The following is a 15,646-nucleotide window of genomic DNA, read 5'->3' as shown; positions in this document are numbered from 1 at the left end:
TGTGGTGTCACATTGTACCGATTATCCAAGATAACATGTTGGCCTTTCTTTTATGGCTTCCGGAATTCCCGAGCCAAACCATGGGCATTGACACACACTTGAGCATGCAGATATACTTACTGGCAATGCAGGTACCGGGGGATCCATACCCGTTCATGTGTGATAAGCCAAAGCTCAGGAGCTCGAATGGACTGCTGCCTTCGATGAGGCTGAAGCTGAAATCTTTGCTGACTTTGTAGTTGGTCCATGAGTAATCGGTGCCCGAGATCGGACTCCATTTAAGTCCAGAAAATGCTGCTCTGTCTAAAGTCAATCCTGAGGTTGCTGACGTCTTGGCCACCAGGATGGCAAAGTTCTCAAATTCATTTAACCCATAATTGTAATAGGACATGCAGTAGCTTGCCACATCTGGTATGTTCACAAAGAAAGGGTCATAAATGGTGCCATCTCTGGCAGTCCAACCAGTAAAGTAGAGTACAACCTGGATGCCAGCATTAGCTGTGATGTACAGAGGGTCAGAGACTGTAACTTCAAGCTTTAGAACCTGCCCAGCGACCAGATTCTGAGTGTTCTGGCTGGATCCAGCCTGGTAGTCCACGCGTGTGTTTTGAGAGGCTGCCACATAAACGATGTCAGATTTTGTCTGGACGGGAATGGCTGGCACGATAAAGGTGTTTGCCCAGCTTGAAGTGGGCAGGAGCTGCTCATACACATGGTTGCACTTGCTGTTTTTCCAAGTGCAGGTGTGGCCAGTCAAGACCGCCGAGGGCTTGGAGGTCACGATTCTGGAGCCAGACAGGTCACCTTTGCTTTGGATCTGGATCGCCTGCAACGGCTCCAGCATGACTGACAGCGTGCTCCCCGCAGCATAGACCTTTTCTTGGAAGGTGACATCAGCTTTGAGGTAGATGTTGATATTGTTGGCTTCTTGGTTGGTAATGACAGAGAACTCCTTCAGGCCTTCTGGGGGACCATCCAGGGGTGTTACAACATAGTACTCTGTGCCCCAGGCTGGTATTGGTAACACAATGGTTGTATCAGTTGTGTACTTCTTATAATTCACCGAAAGGACAGTGATATCATTGTCTGCCTGGATCGTGATTACATTGCAGAATTTGCCCGTCCCGGGAATTTCTACCGAATTTGGAAGCTGCACAGACAGGGTCTGCCTCTCATTGACTGTCAGCACTTTGGCGAAGGTTGTCTTCTGGACTGTGACAGTGACTTTGGTGCTGGGAGCGTAGCCCGTTATGAGCAGTTGGAAGTTGCTCTCACCGAAGTTAGCTCTGTAATTCTGCATGAATACGGTGACAAAGTCTTTTCCCATTGGGCCAGCTGTGCAGGGACCTGAAAGACACAAAAGAGATTGTCAAGCTATCACAGCTATGGTTAGACTCTTAACAACATGCATTCTTGGAGAGACACGTTGACCCGAAGAAGTGCAGAGGAGAGAAAAGGCTCCTTCGCGCTATCGCGGCCCTTGTCGGCGATGCCTACGTCATGAAGGTAAAACACATATAAGGGGCATATCATAGCTCTTTCACTGATATAACAGTGGCGAAGTTGTTCTCCTCAGAAAATTGTGTCACCAATGGAAGTTTCCGAAGAGCCATCGTGTGGGACGTATCCAAAAAAAAGAAATGCACAAGCAAGGTTCTAGAAAAATATGCATTTCACTAAATCAGAAACAATAGCCAAAAACACTAGAAACTCACCACTGCAAGGAGAAATGCACCTATAATCAGGGTCAGACTGGGACAAGAAATAGGCCCGGACACCCAAAAAAAAGTGGCCCACACCTCGCCTCACGACCCTTGACCTCTGATGACATCACCAGAAGGGATGTCATTTGACACCACCCAGACATTTCACTACGAAAAATATGGTTATGATTTCACTAATGTGATAGACATTTCATACAAGAATGGCTCACCATGTGTATCATTAATATCTGTGTGTATAGGTCATATTGTCAAATTACTGGGAATGCAAGTAGACGTCCAAAGCCAAATGATATGTTATTGTATAGCACTTACACATAAGCTTTTTTTTATAGAACACATATGCATACAATATCACCCAACCTGTGTTGGTACTCATTTATCGACCTCAGAAGAATGAAAGGCTGAGATGGCCTAGCTGGGATTCAAACCTGCAGATCAGACACACATCGCAGCAGTGAGCGCTCAATCCACTGAGCTTTTATGTCAGCTATGGTAAAATGAGCAATTATTCTGTAGTGGATATCATTAAACTGGTAACAGAGATTTAACAGCAGACCAGTAAAGTTCATCTGCAGGTCTGGGGCAAGCATGTCAAGCCTGCGTGCATCTACTTTCAGGCTTCAGAGGTTGGCAAAATAGGGAAAGCAGCGCACTCACAACCAAATGCCCAAGAATTTACAGGTAGAACTGAACATATAACATCTCAGCAACAGTTACTCAACCTGCTGTGCTACCATTTTAGCTTCGTAGTTTACATTTGTCATCAATCTGAACACTCAAAGAACTCCTTGTGGATCCCTGAAACTGCCCAAAAGCACTGCATTACATGCAGTTCATTCATGTATATGACTTTAAAGCCAGTGGTATTTTCTCTCCTACAACATTGACACTGCACATCGATTACTTGGTATGTACGGCCAAAACTGGAAATTGTTTAATATGTTATTACCAATGTGAGGTTGCCCATGTACTTAGTGCCCATTGTGCACATTTTAAATCTTGTGAGCATGCTTAAGCACAGTAAGACCCCCCCTTTAAAAAAAAACGGGAGGGACATGGAATTGGTAAACTAAAATGACCTAGCAGGGAGAAACTCTTTCCCCCATCACTCCCTTTCATTAAGAGCTTACCCTGTGGCCAGAAATATGTATTGCATTTGTAGCGGAGTGCTGAATTTTGAAATAATTTTCTGAAATTAACTGTCTCTCAGGGTGTCACGTTCCTCTGTGGTGAATGTCTAGTAATGATTCAGGCATTCTAATCTTTACATTTACTCCCGCTGTGGGCCTCTGCATTGCAATGAAATATAATTAACACCCACTTCAAGCTATGCTGTGACCTCACCTAACACGGGCAGTGGTGAAATTCGCCAGTTGTAAATGTCAGTCCTTTGATGTATTCTACACAAAAAGTTGCCTTAGCTGGATGCACAAGTGCATGGAAGGAAAAAACAAAAGTACCATACCAGGGAAAGGGTGCTCAACAGACAGACTAGTCACACTGTTAGCTTTAGTGTCAAACTCAAGAAGAATCATTTAGCGCGGCCCCCTCCCACCCCACGCTCACCATACCTGCTGTGTGCAAGTCCAGTACCAGTTACACCATTCCAGTTTGTTTGGTGTGCCAAGGGTAAGAACTCCTCTGGGTCTGCTGCTGTTACTGGACTGAACATGCCGTCTGGATGCATGCTAGAATTACTGAGCACTGGCTGCTAGGCAGTTATGTCCGACAGTCCACAGTACTATGGGACAATGAGACCATGCACCAGCCTTTTCCCAGCTGGAGCAGAGCAGCACAAGCTATACCCCGGGCGCTAGCACATGCTGCTGGAGCTTTTTGAAAAGTGTGCTGAGCTGCAAGAGCAAGGAAGAGGCACGTGCTGGAGCTGAGTAAAATAGTTACTTGGGTCTGCTTGGGGGAGGCGAATATTGCAAAGCAACGAGTCTTGCTGTCTGTCTTGTGGCCGCCGATCACCTAATGTGAATGGAGTCAAACGAAAAAACAAAAAGGTCATGTTCAAATTTGAGCATCTTTTGATGAAAACAAAACGTCCTCTTGCAAAGGTCCTCTCCAGCACCTGTGTGATCCCTATTCTTGACAGCCCAGGGCCTCACAAACTGCAAATTGGAAAACGAGGGATCACAGGGGCTGGAGAGGACTGCAAGGCAAGCCCTGTGTTTTGTTTCAGGGAAAGTCTTGTTCAACGTGAGCATTTTCTTTCTTCAGCACTCTTCACAGCATGTCGTTAGGAGGCAGCCCCGGACACGTTGGAGGCTGCCATTGGAAGCGCTGTTTAAGTAAATTCGGTGCTGTGTGTATCTTGGAATCATAAAAAATATTTTACAGTATAATTTAAGTACTTTACTGTCCCCCCAAGGTAGCAGGCAATGCACGTGTGGCGCATGGCTCTGAATGCGATCTGCATTGGAGCAGAGCCTCGGGGCACGAATGGCAGTCCGCACTGGATGTTCGTGTGCTTTCGGCTCAGCGGGCCACTCACGGAGCTGGCTGGTGGTCCAGAGTCTGACTGCTAGCTCTGATGAGCTTAATCACAGTTAAGTATGGGCAAAACAGCAGCACACTATGTGCAACGTCACACTTGTACATCAAGCAACCCATGCAGACTCTGGCTCCTAGACTGGATGCAAATAGGGAAACCACACTATGCGTTTTGCAGTCTTTAGTGAGCCAAGTACTGGTTATAAAACACAGTTTATATTGTTCACGGTATACAAAGCATTCATTGTGGCACAATTAAGTCAATGGCCACTTGATGTGCTATGGTCAAACATTTATACACTGTACTGTACAGAAGCTTTTAGGCACAAGGATGTTGTCAAATGACTGAGGACACCGAGATGGAATGTAACAGAGACAACGGCAGAAAAAAAACATGCTTTCGCGTTTTTTTTTTTTCCATTTTCTTTTCATTTTTTTTTCACACCGGCCCAGGCGTGGGCAGAAACCGGCCCCCAGGGACTACACATCATTTCAGCCCGGCCACGGGCCGATTAGCCGATGAGGCCAGTCCGACCCTGCCTATAATGCAGGTTGCATTGTGTATAATACAAGCATATATTACGAATTACGTTTGTTCTGTACTAACCTGGTATGCACCTAAGATTGCGGCCATTTGAGACCCTGTTTTTGGCATGAGATGGACCGGTCATGTGATACTGTTTTTACTATTTGGCTATTTCCAGTTTGGTTCAGGGGGTTGAACATTTTGAATGTATTGAAGCACCTTCCAGGTTCTGGAGTCGGGTGTTTATGCCAGAGAACACATTGGATCTATCGATTAAGAGTGGCACTTTAGAGCACTGGCACTTTGTGTGTTTTTGTGTGCTGCACAGTATAGCTGGACACTTTGTGCAGAGGCACATTTTGGAAATTGTGTTTTTCATTTCAGAAATGGAGGCATTCAACAGGAGTAACAAAGATGCCGATATGGACCTTACTTTGTTTACCAAGTGTTCTTTCCTGAATGGTGTGCTGGCACTTTTTCTTAAGGTATACTATATGGAGAAAGACATACAGGATGAACACTCTGGGGATTATATTGTAAGAGAGGGAAATGTGGGCACCCATGGTTAAAAAGGAAAAATCACAACATAATGTCATTTTAATTGTTTGGGTAAGGCAGTAAAGTGGATATAACAAGTGGATTGGGTTAGAGAGAGTGGGGGTACAGAGAACGGGGCTAAGGTGAGTGGGTGGTGGGAGACAGAATGAGGTTAAGGTGTGTGAGGGCGAAGGGTGGGTCGATTATGGTAGGGTGGATGAGTGGTGGTTGCTTTGGTGGGTGGGGTAAAGTGAGTGGGGCTAGGTTAGGTGTCTGTGGATAGAGGCAGCGGGGGTAGGGCAGCTGGGTGGGAGTAGAGGCAATGGGGCTAGAGAGAATGTAGGTTGGTGGGTGTAGAGACAGTGAGGGTTGATTGGGTGGGTGGGGGCAGAGAGATTGAGTGTAGGTTGGATGGGTTGGGGACAGAATGAGTGGGGGTAGTTTGGGAGGCAGTAGAGAGAGTGAGGTTAGGGTGGGTGGATGTAGAGAGAATAGGGGTAGGGTGGGCAGTGGTAGAGTGAGTGGGCGTAGGGTAGGTGTATGGGGTAGAGAGAGTGGCAGTATTGTGGTTGGGTGGGGGTAGAGAGCAAACAGTAGGGTGGGTGATGGGAGTAGGGTGGGTGATGGGAGTAGGGTGGGTGGGTGATGAAAGAGATATTTGGCATGCTGGACTGGTGGGGGTAGAGAAAGTTGGAAGGATTGGTGGGTGTGGCGTTGAAAGAGTTGGTAGTGTGGATTGGTGGGGGAGAGAGAGTTGGGTACGGTGGGTGGTAAGGGTAGAGAGAATTGGGTTTTTAGAGAGAGTTGGGTGGTGTAAGCTGGATATATGGGGGTAGCGATAGTGAGGTCAATGGGTATGTGGAGGTAGAAAGAGTGGGGTAGGCTAGGTGGGTGGTGGTAGAGAGAGTGGTGTAGGGTGTTTGAGTGGTGGTGTGGCAGGAGGTGTACAGATAATGGGGGTTGGGTGCTGAGGGTAGAGAGAGTGGGGGTTAAGTGGGTGGGGGTAAAAAAAGTGGGGTAGGTAGGTTGGGGGTAGAGAGAGTGGGGATAGGGTCTCTGGAGGTAGCGAGAATGGGGATATGTTGGGTGGGGGTAGAGAGAGTGGGGGTAGGGGGTGGATGCAGTAGAGAGAGTGGATATAGGGAGAGTAGGGCTAGAGAGAGTGAGGGTAGAGAAAGTGGGGGTAGGGTGGGTGGGGTAGAGAGAATGGGTTTTGGGTGATTGAGGGGTACAGCAAGTGGGGGTAGGGTGGGTGTATTGTGGTAGAGAGAGTGATGGTAAGGTGGGTTTAGATAGATTGGGAGTAGAGAGAGTGGATGTTTTTGGGTGTAGAGCGAGTGTGGGTAGAGAATGCAGGGTTAGGGTGCATTGATTGGGGTTCGAGAGTGTAGAGGTACAGAGAGTGGTGCTAGGGTGGGTGAGTGGTGGTAAAGAGAGGGGGTTAGGGTGGGTTGGTGATCGTAGGTTGGATGAGTGAGGGTAGATTGGTGGGTGGGAATAGAGATTGGGGTAGGTTGGGTGGGTAGGGGTAGAGAGAGTGGTGGTAGGTTTGGTGTGTGGGGTTAGAGAGAGTGGGGATAGAGATAGTAGGGGTAGGGTGGGTGAGTGTGGATAGGGTGGATGGGTGGGGATAGGGTGGGTGCTAGGTGTTAGAGAGAATGTGGGTAGGTTAGATGGGGTAGAGATACCAGGGGTAATGTGGGGGCAGTGGGGCTAGGTTGGGTATGTGGGTATAGAGCAAGTGGGGATAGAGATAGTAGGGGTAGAGTGGGTGAGTGGGGGTAGGATGGGTACTTGGGGGTAGAGATGATGTGGGTAGGTTGATTGGGTAGAGATAGTGGGAGTAATGTGGGTGGGGGAGACAGTGGGGCTAGATTGGGTATGTGGGGATCGAGAGAGTGGGGATTGAGAGTGGGGGTAGGGTGGGTGAAGGTGAGCGTGGGGGTTGGGTGGAGACAGAGAGTGGGGTAGATGGGGTGTGGGCATAGAGATAGTGAGGGTAGAGTGGGTGGAGATAGAGGTGGTGGGAGGGGGTAGAGAGAGTTGCAGTATGTAGATAAATTGGGGGTCTGTGTGAGTATAGAGAATGGTGGCCGAGAAAGTGGGAACATCGTGGTTGGAGGGTGGTTAGAGTTGGGGTACAGAGAGTGGAGGTAGGTACAGAGAGTGGAGGTAGGGTGGGTGGGTGAGGGTACAGAGAGTGGAGGTAGGGTGGGTGGGGGTAGAGAGAGTAGTGGTAGGGTGAGTGAGGGGATAGAGTGGTGTGGGTAGGCTGGGCAGGAGTAGATAGAGTGGGGTAAGGTGGGTAGTTGCGGGTAGAGATAATCTCAGTAGGGTGGGTGGGCGTAGAGAGAATGGGGGTATGGTGAGTGGGGGTAGAGAGAGTAGAGGTGGGGTGAATGGGTGGGGTTAGAGAGGGTGCTGGTTGTGTGGGTGGGTGGGGGTAGAGTGGGGATAGATTTGGCAGGTGTGGTAGAGAGAGTGGGGGTCAGGTTGGTGAGGGGGGTTGGGTGTGTGGGGTTTGGTAAGCTGGATGAGTGGAGGTAGCTTTGGTGGGTGCAGTTAGAGAGAGTGGGTGTAGGCTAGGTGGGTCAGGGTAGACGGAGTGGGGATAGGTTGGTTGGCTGGGGCTAAAGAGAGTGGTGCTAGGTTGGGTGGGTGGTGGTAATGAGAGTGGAGTAGGGAGATTCGGTGTGGGGTGGGTGAGTGGGGAAGGGTGGGCGAATGGAGGTAGCGTGGGTGGGTGGGATAGAGAGAATGGGAGGAGGTTGATTGGGGTAGAGATAGTAAGATAGGGTGCTTGGGGACAGAATGGTGTCAGGTGGGTTGGGCCAGGGAGAGTGGAGGTAGTTTGGGGGTGGGCATATAGATAGTGGGGGCAGGTTTGGGAGTGTGGTAGTGTGGGTGGGGGCAGAGAGAGTGTGGAAAGCTGGCTGTGTGGGGGTAGGTTGGGTGAAGGTGGAGAGAGTGAGGTTAGGGTGGGTGGAGGTAGAGAGAGAGTGGGGAAAGGGTGGGTGGGGGTAGAGAGAGTGGAGGTAGGTCTGATGGGGTTAGAGAGAGAGAGGGAGTAGGTTTGGTGAGGGTAGAGTGGGCAGGAGCAGAGAGAGTGGGGTATGGTGGGTAGTTGTCGGTAGAGATAATGGGGGTAGGTTCGGAGGTGATTCAGAGAAAAGGGGGTATGCTGCATGGGGGTAGAGATAGTGGTTGTGGGGGTAGAGAGAGTGGGGATATTTTGTTAGAGAGAGTAGTGGTTGTGTGGGTGGGTGGGGTTAGAGAGAGGTGGGGTAGGTGTTGTAGACAGTGTGGGTGGGGTAGAGAAAGTGGGGGCTATATTGAGTGGGGGTTAGTGGGCACAGAGAGAGTGGGGGCAGAGAGAGAGTCGGGGTAGGGTGGGTGGACTGGAGTTAGAGAGAGGGGGTAGGTGGTTTAGGGTAGAGGTAGTCAGGGGAAGGTGGGTGGGGGAGAGAGTGGGGATAGGGTGGGTGGGTAGTGTTTGAGAGAATGTAGCTTGGTTGGGGGTGTAGGCTTGAGTTAGTGGGAATAGATAGAGTAGGGATAGGGTGGGTGATTGTAGTAGAGTGGGGACCGGGTGGGTGGGTGTGGGTAGAGAGATTGGGCATAGGGTGGGTAAAGATAGAGAGAGTGGGGTACGGCGGGTGGGGTAGAGAGGGTTGGTAGGTAGGTTGGGTAGGTGTGGGTAGAGAGAGTGAGGTTGGGGTAGAGAGGGTGGGTAGGGTAGAGAGAGTGGGTGTTGGTGGGAATAGAGAGAGTGGGGGCAGAGAGAGTGGGGGTAGGGTGGGTGGTAGGGGGTAGGCTAAGTGGGGTAGATAGAGTGGCAGTTAGGTGGCTGGGTGGGGTTACGGTGGGTGAGTGGGTGGGGTTTGAGAGAGTGGTGGTAGTGTGGGTGGAGGTAGGTTGTGTGGGTGGGGGTAGAGAGTGTGGCAGTATGTAGAGAAATCGGGGGTCTGTAGGTGTATAGAGAGTGGGGACCGAGAAAGTGGGGGTATCATGGTTGGATGGTGGGTAGAGAGAGTTGGAGCAGAGCGAGTGGCGGTAGGGTGGGTGGGGTAGAGAGGGTAGGGGTAGGGTGAGTGAGGGGAGTAAAGGTGTGTGGGTAGGCTGGGCAGAAGTAGAGAGCATGGGGTAAGGTGGGTAGTTGCGGGTAAAGATAATGTGAGTAGGGTGGTTGGGTGTAGAGAGAATGGGGGTATGGTGGGTGGGGGTAGAGAGAGTGGAGGTGGGGTGAATGGTTGGGGTTAGAGAGGGTGGTGGTTGTGTGGGTGGGGATAGAGGGGGGGAGGGTTGGGTGGGTGAGTGGGATAGATTTGGCAGGTGAGGTAGAGAGAGTGGGGGCCAGGTTGGTGAGGGGATTTGGGTGTGTGGGGGTTGGTAGGCTGGATAAGTGGGGGTAGCTTTGGTGGGTGCAGTTGGGTAGTACGGAGGAGTTTGAAAAAAGACATTTTAGTGAGTTGGACATTTCATGCCGTGTCATAGCTGGTTGCTATGCCAACCATTTATTCTCAGTTCAGAACCACATTTCCCTCTCTCTCTCATAACAATGGTTTTGCCATTTTTGTGGCTTTGTGCCACAAAAATTTACCAAAATCAAAAATGCGAGTCAGCTACTAAAGATAACATCTATTCCACATCACGTGTTGTTCTTTGGGGTTTTAAAAATAAATGCTCTATGAAATTAGTGAATGAGACGAAAGTTAAACTCGGTGGACTTTGAGACTTGTTTAAATTAGCTGACCATTTAATCATTAACCACTGATTCTGCTGCCTGGACACACCATGTAAGGCAAATTGAATGACTACACAAGAGATACAAATATGCTGACTCTTCTGTAGCTGGGGAAGGTTAACAGCAGGGGTGGACTGGCCTATAAAGAACTCGGGAGATTTTCCTCTAGGCCTCTGAGCCTTGGGCCTATTTTGTGTGGTATTTCCAAATTTTCCCATTGGATTGCTGAAAATGTGTAATATGGGACCACTTTGAAAAATATTTCCAGGGCTTCTTTCAGTTCCCAGTCCACCCCTCGTCAACAGACCAAAGGCGTACCATTATGTTTTTAGAGCTTTATGCCAAATTCCAAACACTTCTAAGCGCTACCAGAACCCACTGTAATAGTACAGAATGTATCAGTCTTGGACATATGAAGTGCTGTATAGGCCCTGCTGAGTTTGTTTCTTTTTTTAATTTTAATGTCTTTATTGGTATTTTATAAAATGCCGCTGATAGCCAGCACAACTTGACAGTACAAAGGACAAACAAAACAAAAAACAGCACAGTGAACAATCTACCGAACGCAACCTCAATGAGCAGAAACACCACAGTTCGAAGGGTAAAATTTACATTCTGTTTCAAAAGGGTGAATCAGTTATATTTCAGAGGACAGTGCTGTAGGATTAGCCATTACACACGACCTGCGGTTCCATGCACCAAAGTGTTCTTCCAATTTGGAACCGTCAAGTCGTACAATCATGTCCGTCCGGTGGCGGCTTAGATTGGGCGATCAGGTAATGAATATACAGGCCTCATATGTCTTTGGGTTTAGCCCGGGATGCAAGATTCTGCCATATTGAGTCTCCTTGTTAATGCAATATAAAACATTTGCCTGCCATTGCTCCAGCCCCGGCGATAAGGTCCCCCCTCACACCACCGCCACCCTTCTTTTGGATAGAAGCAGGAGTAGACTTGTTTGTTTTCTCGTACTTTTGGGGATATGCTTAGAATAACCCTGCAGTGCAGTCATTACGGTTTGTTTTACTCTTTTCCCCACAATATTACACAATAATAGTGTCTCAAAAATGCCCTCCCAGTAGGAGAAGATCTCAGGGCATCCCCACGTCAAGTGCATCAAATCTGCCACATCTGTCCGAAACCTCTGGGAAGAATGTATGCAACAAGGCAGGTGTATGATAAAACTGGTGCAAGTATTTAAAGTGTATCAATTTGAAATTTGCATTGAGTGCCACATGTTTTGTCTCCCCGCAGCAATAACTCCACACCTCCTCGGATATCGTTCCTCCCAACGAGGCCTCCCATTTCTGTCCGGGAGATTTACTGGCTTTCACCTTGTCTTTAAGGTACATGTCATACAAGGTCAAGACTGTCCCCCCTTCTGTGAGCACCCAAGCATTTTGTCAAGTATCGGGGCCATTTCAGGTTCTTCGTGGAAGGTCAGGAATACCTGCTTGAAAGAGGTCTGTAGTATAAAATATACAAATATGTCCAAGGGCGTGTACTCTCCTTTATTCTGCATCTCTTCCAGTGTAATAAACTGACCATTCGGGAAGAGATCACTAAAACAGGTCACCCCCAGTGGTTTTACATAAGCCACATAACCCTTTTCACTGGGGAGCGGGATTCTCGGTATATGAATAACTGGCAATTCTGGGGAGTAGATGACATCACCTTTGGATGTATGCTCAATCCGGGACCATGCCCTGCAAGTCAGTTCCACCATATCTTTCACTTTATATATCCTGCCCAGTGCTGTCAATATCTTTCACTGGAGGAGAAAATGAGCTGCCATGCCTTTTCCACTTCAAAGTGTCATCTATCTGATTGATACCCCTACCAGTATAGGAGAAACCCTGCCTGGACCACTTTGTAGTAAGTTTCAAAGTTGGGCAATGCAAGCCCCCCCATTTAGTGGTGTGATCAGCGTCTCCCACGCAACTCTGGCCTGTTTCCCCGCCCATATGAACTGAGATATTGCAGACCTTAACTCCCGAAAGTAATCCCCAGGCAGAACCATAGGGACATTAAGGAATACATACAAAAACCGCAGCAGAAGCTTCATCTTTACCAGGGAGATTATGCCATAAAGATCAAGGTGCAAGTTCATCCATCTGTCCATTGACGGCTTAGCGTGTTCCAGCAGTCTATAGTAATTGTGCTTATATAGGTGAACAGGATCTCATGCAATGTATATTCCCAAGTATCTGGCAAAGTCTCCCTGGCACTGGAAACCCATCCTGTCTGTGTTTTTTCTGGTATCATTTGTTAACTGGAAGAGGACCGACATTGCAGCATTAATTCTAAGCCCAGAGAAATCACCAAATCTTAATAAGTCCCTCATGATTGGGTCTAGGTTACGTCTGGGTTCTGTGATAAAGAGCACCATGTCATCCACGTAGAAGGACACCACCACTCTATGCCCACACACTTGTATCCCTCTATGTAGATGGCTGTTCCTGATAACCTCAGACAGCAGCTCTATCACCAGGGCGAATAGTAGCAGAGAGAAGGGACATTCCTGTCTCATACCTCTTTCGAGTGTTGTAGCAGGGGTTAGTTGTCCATGCACCCTGACCCTGGCAGTGGGTGATGCATAGAGCAGTGAAACCCAGGATATAAATAGGTTCCCCATTCCCATTCTATGCAAAATTGTAAACGTAAATGTGCACTCCACAGAGTCTAACACCTTAGTTGGGTCCAGCAGTGCGGCCACCACTTGGTCCTCCTGTGGCACTGCCAACATTAACCAAAACATTCTACAGAGTCTGTATGAGGTAGAGCTTCCTGGGATAAACACCAACCAATATGCTTTCACTGTCTTATGCATCAACGGGGCCAGCCTGGACGCCAATATTTTGCCCAGGATTTTACTGTCCAAGTTGATATGGGATATGGGGCAGTAGGAAGAGCAGTCACCCACTGCGTTATCTGGTTTCTGCAGCACTACCACCACTGCTTCCTTCATGGAGACCGGCAGCTGCCCCTCTTCCAAGCTTCGCTGGTATACCCAAAGTTGGTGGGGGCCCAGCTTCCTAACAAAATGGCCAATACTATTTCTTCCGCCTCCAGGGGGCGACCCAACCACTCCATTTTCTCATCTGTACACCAATACAATGCAACTTGTTCCAGATAGTTATCCATCTCTGATTGGAAAGCATGCATGTGGGAGGAATACAGTTGACAATAAAATATATAAAGTTCTTGAACTATCTCCAAGTCCACAAATTGTTCTTCCCCCTGACCATTTCTTATTGATAGGATCCGATCCTTAGAACTCTCTGGTCTCGCGACACTCACCAGTATTTTGCTTGGGCGCTGTCCCTCCCGGTATTGCTGTACTGCTGCTTTCCCCACGAGGAATCTCACTTCCCTGTGTGCCACTTCCCTGACCTTCTGTAGGTGTTGTTTAACCTCCAATTGTTCTTTCAGTGACAGTGTGCCCCCTCCCCCACCTGAAGAATTTGCAAAGAGGACTCAGTATCCATTATTTGCCTTCAGATAATTTTCAGTATCTCTGCTTCCTTCGCTATAAACTCCACTCTAATTACACACTTAAAGCTCTCCCATAGCGTCACGTGACTTCACTGTGACCTCATTTAAATTGAAGAACATGCCTATCGGGGCAATTGCACCCCTTGCAGCCAATCGAGGCATCGGGGGGGGGGGGAGCAGGCTGCATGCCCAGAGGTTTTCCCAGTTTCAGAGGCATCACGGAACTGCCTTTGCGTGGGGTCTGTGTCCCTCGGTGCACCCTGCCAATGGTTCGCTGCCAAGTCAGTGGCTTCTCAGAGTGTGGCACTCATAGCTCTCTCCCCCCAGGGTATGTCAGGATCTTACCAGCAAGATTGGCAGTGGTCCGGCCAGCAGCCCGCGCAGCGCTCTCCATGTACCACTCCACACCGTCTCCCAGGGCCTCCTTTTTGCACTAACCTAGTTGGTCCCCTTCGTCGGCCAGTGGGATCCCCCTGATCTCCAACAGGGAACCAGCGTTTACACCGCCTCCTCCCTCCATGCGTAGGCAATGCAGTCCATGCCCAAGAGGCGGACCTCGTCCAACTTTGTCAGCCTGCACTGCTGGTCACCGCTAGCGGTGCTCCATGTCCGCAGCTCTCAGGGGTGCCAGCCACCTCCACATATGCCAGTTGACTGACAGCTCAGGGAAGCCTTGAGGGCTCCGACACTGACTACACACCTGGCCTGCTCGACTGACTCCACACTTGCTGTGCGGCCTGGCCCTCCCACTCTACACGCTACACTCACCCGGTCTCTAAGCCCTCTTCTTTTGTGCCACAGAGCTCCAAGTTACCCCTAGCTAACCACCGTAAATTCACACACCGAACACGGCTTTCAAAGGACGTTCAGCAGGGCGGATGAGGCAGGATAATGACTGGATTGATCAGGGTCGCTCGGGAGCTCATGGGTCAGTGGCCATTTTGACGGGGCTCTCATGTGCCCCGTCCCCCGTTCTGCTGAGTTTCTAACTTGCAAAGTGCACGCTTGCGGCAATGTCAGAAGCAAGCGCTTAACCCATGAGCCATCCACCTGGTGGTAGGGGGCTTTAGATGCATAACGAATAATGAAGAGCACAACCCTTGATACACACAGCTTTTGTTAAGAAAGAAATTCAGGAAAGATACCCAACTATACTTTTTTTTTTTTTTTTAAATACGAAAGCACCATACTGTTTGTTTTCAGAAACTGAATACAGTTGCTTTTAGGTATACCTGTGCTGTGCTTCTTCCACATATTCGTTTGTGAAAGCGTTTTGTCACCAATATACACATTTTGAGACTAGTGCGCTGTGGGCATGGGCTAACCCTGGCGTATGTTGCCTTTCTCTACTATCCCATATAATATGATTTCATACTCACCACACATGACCGCCAGAAGGGCCCATAGCAGCAAAAGCTTTTTGTCACCCATTGCTGAAAAAGAAGAAAGAACACGTAAGTTAGGGAAGTGGTCACAGCTGGGCTGAAGAAACATGAACATTATTAGCTTTACCTGGTGTATCATACGCAGACGTAACACTTGCTCTCTCTCTCTCTCTCTCTCTCTCCTCTCTCTCTCTCGCTCTCTGCACCCTCGTTCTCTCACTGCCTTCTCTCACTCGGTTCTCCCTGTCTCACTCTTTGTTGTTTTCTCTCTTTCTCTGGGGTTGAGAGTCACTTGGCCAGTTATATGTTTGCTAGAGCCATCCCAGCCATTGCTGACAAAAGTGTGACCAGAAGACAACAGATATCATGAGTGGGGACTGTTGCTGTGTTGTTTATGGTTAAAAGCAGAATGAGATCAGCAGTAACAGAGGCATCCCCTGAGGTGGAGAGTGTCCTGGTAGCTGGGGACATATATTGCCATCTTGTGTGTCTGGGGACATATATTGTCATCTTGTGGGACCTGCATAAAGTTTGCCATCGCACTGAGGGCACGTTTTCTGTATGGAGTATATGGGGGCTATAAAGGGTTCTGTAGGAATGCTGGGGTTCTGTTAGACCGTGTACAGGACCAGAGGACCAGGCTGCAATGTCAATAACTGTGTTGGTTATTTTTCAGTTCACATGCTCGGTAACAGTCAATAGTTCTTGTTGGTCTATGCCTCGGGAAGGATGCTGC

At 48.8% G+C, this 15,646-nt stretch overlaps 1 protein-coding gene across 1 annotated transcript in view; it reads right to left on the bottom strand.

Annotated features, from left to right (window-relative positions):
- The window catches only part of LOC138451189 (IgGFc-binding protein-like), a 60,130-nt gene extending 45,172 nt beyond the window's left edge, over nucleotides 1-14,958 (bottom strand). The window contains exons 1-2 of the mRNA XM_069604891.1: nucleotides 14,905-14,958; nucleotides 121-1,347 (exon numbers count right to left, since the gene is read on the bottom strand). Coding sequence (XP_069460992.1) covers nucleotides 121-1,347; nucleotides 14,905-14,956 — 1,279 coding nt within the window. The 5' untranslated portion in view covers nucleotides 14,957-14,958. The remainder of the gene's footprint in view (nucleotides 1-120; nucleotides 1,348-14,904) is intronic.
- Nucleotides 14,959-15,646: the final 688 nt, after the last annotated feature.

This window comes from Ambystoma mexicanum, chromosome 1p, assembly GCF_040938575.1.
Source record: "Ambystoma mexicanum isolate Mex_15411 chromosome 1p, UKY_AmexF1_1, whole genome shotgun sequence".
Taxonomy (NCBI): domain Eukaryota; kingdom Metazoa; phylum Chordata; class Amphibia; order Caudata; family Ambystomatidae; genus Ambystoma; species Ambystoma mexicanum.
The sequence above is the reverse complement of the archived record's forward strand: the minus strand, read 5'-3'. Positions and strand labels throughout refer to the sequence as shown.